Source organism: Pyrgilauda ruficollis, unplaced genomic scaffold, assembly GCF_017590135.1.
Source record: "Pyrgilauda ruficollis isolate IOZ18807 unplaced genomic scaffold, ASM1759013v1 scaffold44, whole genome shotgun sequence".
In the NCBI taxonomy this organism is placed as follows: domain Eukaryota; kingdom Metazoa; phylum Chordata; class Aves; order Passeriformes; family Passeridae; genus Pyrgilauda; species Pyrgilauda ruficollis.
In genome coordinates this window covers 4551438-4564412 of record NW_024525934.1, presented here as the reverse complement: position 1 = coordinate 4564412, position 12975 = coordinate 4551438, and the positions used below count along the sequence as shown (strand labels likewise).

The following is a 12975-nucleotide window of genomic DNA, read 5'->3' as shown; positions in this document are numbered from 1 at the left end:
TGTGGAGTGGCAGTGTTTACTGCCCTGAAAACCAGACTCCAGATCCTTTCATCACTCTTTGATACACTGGTTAATTACATAAGCTGGGTCATTGAACTAGTACTCCATAACCACTGGGCTAATAATAGTGGGTCACAACCCTTTCTTAGCCTCACTTGGACATTCATGCGATTTCTGTGGTTTTGGACCTGAACATAAATGTATTAATCCTTCTACAGCAACTTATCTTGAGCATATGTGTGCCAGCTTCTCTTGCCACTCATCCCTGGGGTGTTTCAGCTGGTGCTTTCACTGCCACTCATCACTGTGTAACCAAGATTGCTGCAGGGCTTTCTGTTGCTGCATTACCCCTGCACAAACCATTATTACTGAGATGCAGACTAAGATAATTTTCTCAGCCAGAGATCATTACTTAAACTGTCATTTTTCTCCTGTCTTGCTGCACAACACCATCACCCCTACCCAAAGACTCATCAAGCTGTGTTGTGTCAGGCCCCCAGTGTGTTTCAAGACATCAGAAACAAACTCTCTCAAGTTAGAACCACTCCTTACATCTACAGTAGGATTGGTGCTATAAGTATCTCCTGGCTAATTATATCTGAATCTGCTGTCTCCCAAAGGGTTGAGCAAGTGATTCTGTCCAATCTTAATGTCTAAATATTCCTCAAATAGTAGAGCTGCAATTGTTGCTTTCATGTTGCTGGAGATCACCTGCTTTTGGTTTCAATGCCTGACTCTTGAGATCTTCTCTTTGATTTCTAGCATACAGTTTTGCCAAATTATGCATGAATGTGGTTCTTGGTTTCTTATTCCATTTGGCTGTATCTTCTCCCAGGCATTCCATTTTTAATTTGAAACACAATTATTCTAATTCCAATGCCATTTTCATGACTCATGCAGAATTCTTGTGAAAATAAAAATACAAAAACCCCTTTGTGTTATCCTGCAGTCAAGCCCCATATACAGAACTGCAGGGGTCCATATTGTCTTTACTTTCCACTTGCTTGTGTATCTTCAGGGCCTGTATTAACAAGCATTAAAACTGCTTGTATATTCTACTTTTGTACATATTTGCCTTCGCCTTCTTATTAGGTTCCTTGGGATCTGTTCCCTCCTGGAGAGTATTCCCAGCCCTGCCAACCTGCCCTTCTGAATCCAGACCATTTGTGTTAGCAGGGTTCAAAGGACCCATAATCACGTGCAAGAGATGAGTGAATCCTCCAGCGCTGCTGTTTTTAATGTTAGCTCACCCTAACTGGACTGCATCTCCCTCTGGCACCCATCTAATAACCACAGACAACAGTTGCATTTAACACGTGACTGTGGACCCATATGGCTTTTGTTCTTTCAAAAAAAGCCCTGCAGATACCATTTCCAGCTGCTTTAACACATCTCATCTCTGGATGTATGCACAGTTAATTCTCCATTACTGATGTTTCGTGTGGGTTGTGCATGAACCATTTTGTGGCTGCAGAGTCTGGTTCAGGCAGGCGATTTTGATCTGCATTGGTCAGCTGGGGGCGATTTTTTTTCACAAAAGCAGTACCAGGTGGACAGGGACCATTCCAAACCCCTCTGTGCCACAGCTGTGCTACTAGTTGTCCTCTGATTTGTACTGCTCTACACATTTTACCCGTCATTTCTGTGTAAGCTTCTCAGTTATCTTCCCATGAGAGTTGTGATTGTCACCTTCTCCTCTCCTATCCACTCTGTTTTATCCAGCAGCACTTGTAACAGTTTCCTTAGCCAACTCAGTTTTCTTTTTTCCTCTCACATTTCGTGATACCTGAAGTGTCTTTCTTTGGTCTTTCCTCCTACCCTCACCATCCTCTCCTAGCAGGAGCAGGTTTTAGCCCTTCTGCAGCAAAGGTACACTCCCCAGCCTTGTATTCCCCAGTGTGATCCCCACAGCTTTTTTTTCCTGCCCTAATGCCCTGCTCTTATCTTCACATTGCTCTCACTAGCTGCCCAGCATTCCTCCAGCCCAGGCCACCCTCCCTGTTAACTCCTCCCTTCCCAGAAACAATCCACTCCTCCCAAGACTCTCAGAAACTTACACAGCGTTACTTAAAACTCTTAAAAGCCTCACATGTCTAGGCATGAGGATACAAATGTACTGCCTGTTCATCTACCACAGAAGCCATGGTAGTCTCTCTCCTTCAAAGGCCATGGCTGTATCCACTGCTGGGTTTGAAAAGTCCTTCACAGTCCTGCTTTGGCATACATGGCATGGGTTATGACCTTTTTACCAACTTGGTATTTGAGTGTTCTTGTTCACTGTGTGTGACAGTGATACAATTTCTATTTCTGCTCTGCTCAGGCTCCCACATTCTTGCTCTTATAGCCTTCGTTGTAGAGTTCTCCGCATTCTCTACCAACCTGTTACATGAAAAAAGAGGCCTGTTGGTGTTTGCAGGACTCATCTAGTGCTGAGTGGATGAAAAACAACAGGACTGATTTTTTACTTCTTTTACTAAACAAAATAGAAAAAAACAGATAATTGCTAGCATTTGTGTTGTACTAGGTGTTTTTGGGGGTTACGTTCATGTGTTTCAATATGCACAAAGACTCAGGGAGGAGACAATTAAAGAAGAAACAGTTTGCAGCTGGAATCTCACATGGTAGGTGAACTCTTCTGTACGGTGCTCGTTGTGGTGTCTATGTACTATTTTACCTTCATATTGCTCTTTATGTAATTCTGTTTCACAGGAAAACACTCTTTATGTGGTCTAATCTAGTTGGTCTTTTAGCACAATTCACTTTTCATATAGTTACGTGTACACAACTATATTATGTATTGGTGAAATGTTGTTTTGTAAGGTGGCCTTAGTTTAATAGGAACTTTCCAATCTACTCATATCTCAAATAATTTAGTTCCACTAATTCTTTAAGACCCCAAGAGTTCATAGCAGCTGCATTCAGCAGCGGAAATAGTCGTGGTCAGCAGCAGTAACCAGGATTTCCTGTGCTGGACACTGCCCACTTGCAGTAAAAATTAAGTGGAACTGAAGTTGAACTGATCTTTTAGCTGCATCATGAGAACTGTAATTGCATTCCTCATTTAAAGCTTTTGAATATTAACATATCTGTCAAGACATTAAAACTATTATGGAGTTTCATTAATTCTTTCTTTAGCAGGGAGGAGCTTGGGATGGAAACTACAAGTGCCTCTGAAGTAAGAAGAAAAAAGTTGGGTTTACTTTAAGTTCTGTTGTGAGGCTTTAGTTTAATGAATCTGGAGGGGGGCTGTCTATTGATTGTTAGTCTTATAACCAGCTCTACAGGGTTCCTACTTTACTACACAAAAGTAAATTTCATCGTGTTTTTTATTTTGTATGTGTGTAATTTCCCATTCAGTTTTATCAAGATTGAGCAAACCTATGGAATTAGTGAATTGAACATAATTTCCCATGTATGGAAGCAGTTTCAGTTTTTCTATTGCTTGTCATCACAATAATCTTTGGCTTACTCTTAGCAAATATTCTCTGTAATGTGCTGGTTTTCAGCTGTTCCTAATAGACCTAAAATTGTTAAGACAGTGTTTTGTGTTCTCTTGCTGCCAGTTTTGACAAGGCGTATACACTGAATTTGCTTTGTATTTTACGCATGCTTTGGTCAGACAAACTGATTTTCTCTCTTTCCTTTTTTCCTATATATTTTTTTAATTGATGAATGTGCAATTCTGGAAGCCTAAGGCTATTCCACACCCTTTTCTCACTTGCAACTGAAATATAGGGCATAACTCACCAGAGATTATTCCTTGCTGGTTTGCTTTGTAGGACCCCCAGGAATCTTGTGTTTGTGGGTGGAAGAAACTGCGATGTGTGTCTCAGTTTACCAGAGCTTTCTGATTTATGGTGGTTAAGGTTCACCAGGTAACACAATTTGATTTGGGAATTCCAAAGTAATAGGGAAATTGCTACAAATCAGATAACTTGTTCATCTTAACCAGCCACAGATTTAAAAAAAATATACATTAGAAAAGGGAAGATATTGTTGATGAAAATGATAATTAAAAAATCGCACATATTAGTATGGTAATTAGTATGGTTTACTCCTTAACTGTTTCATACTGGATATCTGTGAGGTGGATATTTAAAGCTCTTAGGATCAGGAATGATGTAGTGCTGACAATGAAGAAGCTGTTAATCTAGAACTCCTTATTTCTTTGGAGAGAAAAGAGAAAGACTAGAGACAGAGAAGGTTAATATAGCTCACTCCTTATGAATTCCCTGTGCTCCTTGCATTTATATCTCTGCTGCTTAAGACAGAATGCCTTTTCCTTCTGAGGTTTCCTTATGGAGGTTAATATTATGAAGTTAAAAGGAGCCTTGCGAATGGGCACAAAGATGTCACAAGAATTAGGAGAGTTTTTATTACTTTTTTCATTTCTTTTCTGTCTTTTTGTAGGAAGAGATTCACACGTGGGTTGCATGGTTTGCATTCATGACTTTTATTTGAAGAATTTGAATTCTTTGAATTTTGGGGGGATTTATCATATGCATAATCACATATGTCTAGCAATACCTCTGAAATCTGTTTCATTCTGTCTCCAACCCCTGCATTTTAAACATGATACACAAATGAGTATTGACACTGAGAAGTCAAGCCTAGATTCGTTTGAACCCTGTAGTCCTGTTTAATTTTGGATAACATTCTGAAGACAAAGGTATCCTTTCATTATGCATCTGCCTAAAAAACGAATGATTCAAAGGGTGCCAGCAGGGACCTTTTCCTGAAAACTGAAGCTTGCTATTAAAATTTTCCAGATTATTCCTACAAACAAACAAACAAACAAATGAAAAAAAAGACTTGTAAAAAAGGCAGAATACTGGCAGTCATTATCAGAAGTGTGTGAATTTCAGATAGCATTTGCATAATCTTTCCTTATGGAAAACAAGGGTGTATGTTTCCTGCTTGTGGTAGCCAATGATTCTCAAAAAATTTGTTTTGTTTTGTTTTACTGTTAGAATATTCTCTTACAGCAAGAATATATGCTACCACTTTATAAAATATTCTGCTGTACATGCATTAAATGTACTTCTCTTCATTGAGTGTGCTGCCATCATTGGCTTAATAGAAGCACTATAATTTGAACTCTTCAAACAGCTCATTTGATTTTATTTCTTTTTAATAACCTTAAACTTCACACTTTCTCTTTTGATTTTGCTTGGTTTCATTTTTCAGTTAGTTTGCTTCTTCTGTTCCATTGGCAAACAGCCTCAATATTTCCTCACATTGACTGCAAAGGTTATTGGTCCACCAGGGCTTTTACGTGATACCCACAAATTCCTAGGGGTTCACCTTAAAAAACAAAAGAGAACTTCAAAAAACTACTTGAGTGTACTTAATTGGAGATGTAAGAATAAATTCTGATTACAGATAGAAACTCTGACAGTGTTCGTTTTCCATCCAAGCCCTTGGTATTTTCTCATACCATGCACACTCATTCCATACTGCAATAAATATTTCATTTTATTTAGTTCCATTTCAAGGGATCTAGCTATTGCCCTCATTCTACAGGTTCTCTAGATAATGATGTATAATATCTGGGTAAGCAGAAACCCAGGACAAAAAACTGAAAAAAAAAAAAAAGGGCAACTTAGTATTTTCAGGAAGGAATGTTTGATTCCACACTGGTTAAGCCTTAACATCAGAAAATCCCAAAACACCTAAAACCTCACAGACTGTGTTCAGAATGTGTACAGCTGTTAACCAACAGTTTAGCTGTGATTTTATTTTTTTAGGCTGGACAGGTGGATGGTGCTTCAACCAAACTCCTGGAAAGGTCACCTGCTTCAAGTAGCAACTTAATTCATCCAAACTCTAGAATTAATTTCTCTGAACCCCCACAGTATTTCCCTTTTATTCCCTTTTCTTAAAGTTTGCCTTATTTAGTTAGCCTGGCTGTCTCCTCTCATCTTTTTTCTCCATTCTAGGGTCTCTTATTTCATATTCACATTTATACCATTTTGTTAACACTAAAAAATTTAGCGGTATGGGTGATAATATTAAACACCCTTTTTTTGAGTCTCACTCCTGTTCTCCATTATCAGAAGTCCTCTTCCTTTGAATGTGAGGTCATCATAGCTCCGCATCTTTCAGCATATTTTTTCCTTTGGCTTTGATTTCAAGTCAGAAATTCCCCTACAAACCTTCCTATATGTGATATTTTTTCTTTGTGCTCTGATATTTACCTTTACTTGTTTTCACCAGAATGCTTTAGAAATAAGAATTTTTGCTGTTAGTGGCTAGAAATAAACTATTATATATTCCTCTCTCGTATCTAGATACATACTATTTGTAGTAAACTAAATTAAGAAAAAAAAATAAAAAAACCCACCACCACCCCAACAACAACAACAACAAAAAACCCACCAAAAACCCAACAAAACAAAACAAAAAAAACCCCAAAAAACTAAACCAAAACAAACCGCAAAAAACACCCATGGAAACAAGAATACAAATCTTAGTCTTTCCCAGGTGCCTTCTGAAAGGCTGTTGACAATGAGGACAGCAGCCTCCTGGGTGGGCAACAACCTGATCCTGTGTTTGTGCTTCAGCCTTCCCAGCAAGCCTGAGCCTGTGGCAGCTTACAACCTGCATGGCATATTGGATTGGGCTGTGGGTCCTTTTATAATTTTAGTATATAATGCAGCTCTGCCTCATGGAGGCTGCAGCAGAGTCCACCTCTGTGTCTGAGCAGTCAGGTTCTCAGAATATATGCATTTACTTTGCAAGGAAATTCTTTATCTCCTCAAATCTCTACTACATGTCACAACTTTGGTAACAAAAGTAACATTTTTCCACTTTTATTTTTGCCTCAGTAAGCATTTTGGTCCTCTTTCTTAACGTATGATCACTGTGAGGATATCTCTTTGCAGTTATTTTTGAAGATATCTCATATTTCCTCCTGGTTTCTGATAGGGAGAAATATATAATGGGAGTTTGTAGAAAATTTGATTAATTGCTGTGTTACTCTCCCTAAAGCCGCTCTAACTCTGTCCAGCAAAATGGAATTGGACAGATTCCTGGGAAAATTTCTGGTATAAGAGTCATGTGAAACTAGGGTAGTGCAGTAATACATCAGACCTATTCTCTTTTTAGTTGTTTTCCTGCATTGATGTTGATGCTGCTCCTAGTGGTGCACTTAGTAACTCCTGCCATTCTGAATGCTATCTTTGTAGATTTCCTGGATGCCTACAATGAAACTTTGAGCAGCCATCTAGTGAAATGCATTGTGGTTTGTTATTTGCATGGCATTTAACTGTGCCTTCGTAAGCTTCAGTAATACAATGGAGACCAACACTTTCTGGTGAGCAGCACACTGAAACCAAGTTGTATAGCATGCTGTATCCAACTGTTAAAGAAAAGGAGTCAATATCTAACTGTAGGGGACTTCCACTACAAAATAAGAAAGTTAATTCTTACTTTTGCCTTGTGTGATTTCTAGCTTTCTAAAAGTTGGGGTTTTTTTGGTTTTTTTGGGGGTTTTTTTGTTTGTTGGTTTGGGTTTTTTTTTTTTTTTTTTTTGGTTTTTTTTTTTGTTTGTTTGTTTGTTTATTTTCAAAAAGCACAGTAAATCTCAACAGTTGCTATGGGCAGTACCATCAACTTTGAACTTTTTAACGTAATTCTCTTGCCATTTCTGGTTTAGATAGTTTGTAGACATTCTATTTTGTGAGGGTTTTACTACTTCAAATTACAGGAATAGAAGTGCTGGGAATGGAGTCATATTGACAAGTTCCCCAACATAACATACAAAGGATTGAGGCAAAGCTGTTAATTTTCTCTGCTTCCATTGATGCAATTTGGAATCATCATGATGCTGGCATTTAACGACATTGTTCTGTAGCTATTTATAAATGAGATCTCATTTAAATTTAGAACACAAAACCTTCCTGGGTGGAAAACTGCCATCTTGTGTATCCACAGGCAGTGCAGTGCAAGGGATCCCATCTGATTGCTGTCAATATTGGTGCTGCCATACAGACAGCAGTAATGGAACAGCATGAGCTGTCCCTAGGGCTCAGTTCTGTACCCTTGTCACTTCTGAACCTGTGCCCTCAGCAGCACGTGGAGTTTTACAGAGACTATGTGTTTAAATGTTTTAGTGTTCATCAGGAGTTATGGGGCGTCTGCTGTTTGTACTGAGGTACATCAGAGCTCCGAGGGGCGCTTCCCAGCTACACCCAGGCAGCACCTTGGGGTGCATGGAGGATGCCCATCTTTTTCTTTCCTCTTCTCCTCTTCTTCTCTTCTCTTCTCTTCTCTTCTCTTCTCTTCTCTTCTCTTCTCTTCTCTTCTTCTCTTCTCTTCTCTTCTCTCCTCTTCTCCTCTCCTCTCCTCTCCTCTCCTCCTGCCAGCCCTCTCGTTCTGCGCCTGGAAAGCCAGCTGTGCCAAGGAGAGGTGGGCTTGTGAGGAGCACTGGGTCTTTTCCGAGCCAGCACTGCAGTTTTGGTGTAACTTAGGGAATCTTAGTGTAACTTTTGGTGTAACTTAGGTAGTCTTTGCCTGGCTGCCAGTGATGGAAACATAGTCTAAAAAGTAAGAGCTGATGCTTTGGTGCAAAGTCACTGAGAGGAAATACTGTTTTTAAGTAGGACTATTTGTAGCCCAAATAGTCAGTTCCTCTCAATCTGTGGAAAGTCTCACTAAAGTATGTAAGACTTGAAGTCCTGAATTCAGCTCTGCTTTTGCTATTCCAAATTCTTGTCATTTGCTAAAAGTAGTGATCTTCATCCATGTAGAGCAGACAATCTTTACACTTACCGTGACTTTTCAAGGATATAGTAAAAAGCATCCAACAAATTCCCGTTTGTCCTAGTAGTTGCCACTTTTATCTAAGTTGAGATAAGGAAGAGTACATTTATGAAGACTTATGACAGATCTTTGTCTAATCTGTAATTTCAGAATGCTAGAGGCACTTATCACTGTCAGTTTCAAAGCACCTCACATTTGCAAACAGTGTTTCATAAAAATTGCTTGAAATGGTGATTTGCCCCAAATAAAAGATAAAGGAATCAGAAAAATCAAGTTATCCAGGCATTTTGAGCCACATTTGTTCCATGTGGGAGAGATGTCTTGTCCCAAGTCTAAACTTAAGTATCAGGTATGAAGTAATTGATATTCAACAGTGGTTACATGAAAAGAGTACAGTTACATGAATCACAATAATTTGACCACCTTAGATTAACAAATTACTGCCTGCCAACGAAGCAGCACTAATGTGCCATGTAAAAGTCACGAAGATGATTTTTTTTACAGCCAGTGTAAGTTTATTATAATTATTCTTGGAAAATGCAATAAAAAACCTACATTAATATTCAACTTCTGTTGACATTACATCTACTTGAACTCTTAAGACATCAAAAATTGCCTATGTGTAAATCCATAATATCAGTCTGTCCTTTTTCTTTAAATAAATTCTAGCTGTATATGAGAGTTCAAATGGCAGAATCTGCTGTTTGCATTATTGCAAAATGGGTTTTCTACCTTTTGACTGTGGCAGTTATAGACATATTGCATTTGTAAAATGATAAGGATTATGAGAACAAAAAAACCCCCTCATTTTCATGCTTGGAAGCAGTTTTCAGGAGACAGGGATGTGCTCTAACTCTGCCACTAGTAAGCATTTTTTGTTTGTTCAGTATTGGAAATGAATATAACTACTGGTATTTCTGAAAATGATATACTTGCACTGCTGTAATTGACTTTGCTGTGGATGCTTGCAGTGGACATAGTGGATATTCCTATTTTCAGGTTTTTATGTGCATTTGAAACACTCTAAAGCTAGTATGGCAGAACCTAAGTTCAAAGTCAAGAATTCAATACCTGTCTGAACAAACAGAACAGCTGGTGAAATCTTGCACTAAAGGGATCAGTTATAAAATTTCTATTAATTCAGTGGACCCAGGACTTTACCTCAAACTTCAGAAACTGTGTACAGAGGATAAGTGTAACTTCTACTTTACTAAACATATTCCAAGTTATCTATTTCACTGGCTGGTCATTTATATAGCTGCTAGTTCATTAATCAGCAAGTGATAATAAACTGTGAAGACTTTGAAAGACCTGAAAACTTCTTTCTAACTCTGGAACACCACAAATATTTCCTTAGTTTCAGCCTCTCTCTTTAGAGTGTCACACCACAAATTCATATCTTTGCCAGAAGATATGGCTTTTGGACTGTTGAAATATGCCTCTGGCACTGATGTCTGCAGACGATGTTCAGATACTGCTTGCTTTGAACCATTTTTCTTTTCGAAGGAGGTTTTCTCTGGTTTAAGTGACATGCCATAAAGGTCTAAGGGCTTAGCTTCAGGATCTGTCTACATCCATCCAGTTTTATGATGTGTTCATAGTCCATTACAAAGTCCCTCTTTTCAAGAACAGATGTGGAGATGAAGGCAGATGGTGAGATGTGATGTTCAGCACAGCTTGAGTCACAGTGCAGCAGTGTCTCCTTGCACTTTTGTCTGCTCACATTTCAATAATTGGAAACAGGACTTTATCATTCCAAAATGTGGTGAACCTTCTTCCTGAAAATCTGCTGACAAGTCATGAAAAGGTCTTCCCACCCTTTGTCATGGGTAGGAGTGGGAGCTTCAGACAAAGTTCATTAGAGAAGCCCTGTTGTTGAACCACGAAATGCAGAAAGGTGCCCTTTGCATTCTTAACTTATTCTGAGAGAGGAGCCTGGGTCAAATCAGCCACAAATTGTCAATTGTTTAAGGAACCTTGTCCTGCAGGATTAAAGATGGTAAATCAGATATATTTTTATAAAATGAATTCTTTATCATGACAAATGATCAGACAAAAGATCTCAATCAGAATTATTTACCTCTCAGTATAAAAGCTGAAACTAATAGTAGTGTATAGGATATTGTAGTATAGGGCACTATATCAAAGCAATTTTATCAAAGCAGTTATACTAAATCCATTATATTAAGTAGAGATTGATGTAACTCATCCAGTCAGATAAAGTCTAAGATGACTGGAAAAAGTGAAACTTTATACCTATCTTTAAAAAGGGTAGAAAGGAGGACCCAGGGAACTATCAACCTGTCAGCCTGGAAAGATCTTGGAACAGATCCCTCCTAGACGCTGTGCTAAGGAACCTGGAGAACAGGGAGGTGACTGGAGACAGCCAGTACAGCTTCACAAGGGCAAGTCCTGCCTGACCAACCTAGTGGCCTTCTATGATGGAGTGACTACATCAGTGGACAAAGGAAGAGCTACAGATTTATTTATTCATTTAACTGAACTTCCGTAAAGCCTTTGACACAGTCCCTCACAACATCTTTCTCTAAACTGGAGAGAGACGGATTTGATGGGTGGACTGTTGATTGGATAAGGAATTGGTCAGACAGCTGTATCCAGAGGGCAGTGGTCTATGGCTCAGAGTCCCAATTACCATCAGAGGTCTGAATTTGGACCAGTGTTACTTAATATCTTCATAACTGACATAGGCAAAGTGATTGAGTGCACCCTCAGCAAATTTGTGGATGTCACCAAGCAAAGTGGTGCTGTTGACATACCTCAAGGACAGGATGTCATCCAGAGGGACATGGACAAGCTCAAGAAGTAGGCCTGTGGGAATCTCATGGGGTTTAACAAGACCAAATGCAAGGTGCTTCACCTTTGAGCAACCTGGTCTAGTGAAAGGTGTCCCTGCTCATCGCAAGAGGGTTGGAAATAGATGATCTTTAAGTCCCCTTCCAACCCAAGCCATTCTACAATTCTATTATTTAATGACAATTTTAGTTGTAGACATGTAGACAGGGAAGACAGATCATCCCCTTTTGTCTGCAGCACGCCTCCATGCCTAAGCAGCAAAACCATTGGCTTCCATCAGTTTTTTATATCTGTTCTGGAGGAGTTTGATCCTCAGGGTCTATTAGCTTTGTGGCTTGGAGATTGCATCCAGTATTCATTCCTAGTTTCTAAGTCCATAATCTGAAGCACTACTTTGGAGTTTGAGACATAAAAAAATATCCCAGCCATATCTGTGCGGCAGTAAAACCAGTGGAAGGGTAGGGCATGGGGAAGGAGATTTTACATAAGGTGGAAAAATAGCCCCATAGTGATGTCAGTTATATGGACAGTACATCCAGGGAGGGAGGGAAAAGAAAATAGGGCAGCTGTAACCAGTGAAAGTAGCTTACTGACTATTGTCAAAGCCTGTAAAAGAAGGTGGAATGATGGGCAGCCAGATTTGCTGAAACATGTTAGTTACAGACCCAGAGCAGGATGGGGAACCCAGCAGTACAGTGAAACAGAGGGGAGAAAGCATGTACAAAGTTAAACAGTAATAAACAGAAATGAGTGCTGTTTTGCTGAAGTCAAATACTAGCAGGGGTTAATAGCAATGAGGATGAAACAAAATTTTCAGAAAATGCAAACAAAGTTCATCCATTTTATAGTGAAGTTACTAAATTGTCATGTTCAGAGATGGGGCGTGGGCAAAAATGGTGGGTTTCCCTAGGAACAAATGGGCTCCTGATGGCCACCAATATAAACCAAGCTTGCATGACCACTGCTCATCTTACCTTTCAGTCGAGCTCCTGTGGGCTTGCCTGAATTCTGCTTTAAGTGAAAGAGCATTTTAGATGAGCAAAATTAGACTGAGGACCAGCCTTTCCAGGGAGTCCTGGTAGTAGGATTTATTTCACTGATCTGAAGTTTAAGTGAGAGCACCGTCTGTTTTTAAAGACTGATGAGTCTCCTTCAGTGTGTCTGGTCCAAAGTAAGCCAATAAACTTTGCCTGGTGGTGCTGGGAATAGGGCAGGCACTCCTGGAAGAGAGTATATCTGAACTGTTCTACACCTGCTTTGGAGGGGATGAACTTTCTCTGAGAGGGGTTTATTTTTTCTCTCTGGGTGTAGAAAAAACCCTGAAATACTGACATTAATGAGGGCTGTAGTTCAGGTCCAAACTGAGACGTTCAAGAGGATGCCAACAGGAGCAAGTTC

At 39.3% G+C, this 12975-nt stretch overlaps 1 protein-coding gene across 4 annotated transcripts in view; it reads left to right on the top strand.

Moving 5' to 3' along the window:
• FGF14 (fibroblast growth factor 14) overlaps positions 1–12975 on the top strand; it is a 381047-nt gene that overhangs the window by 160568 nt on the left and 207504 nt on the right. For 2 of the 4 annotated variants that reach the window (XM_041478311.1, XM_041478312.1), the window contains exon 1: positions 2366–2621. The exons of the other annotated variants lie outside the window; for them this stretch is intronic. In XM_041478311.1, coding sequence (XP_041334245.1) covers positions 2546–2621 — 76 coding nt within the window. In that variant the 5' untranslated portion in view covers positions 2366–2545. Of the gene's footprint in view, positions 1–2365; positions 2622–12975 lie in introns of those variants that run through there. 4 annotated transcript variants of the gene reach the window in all.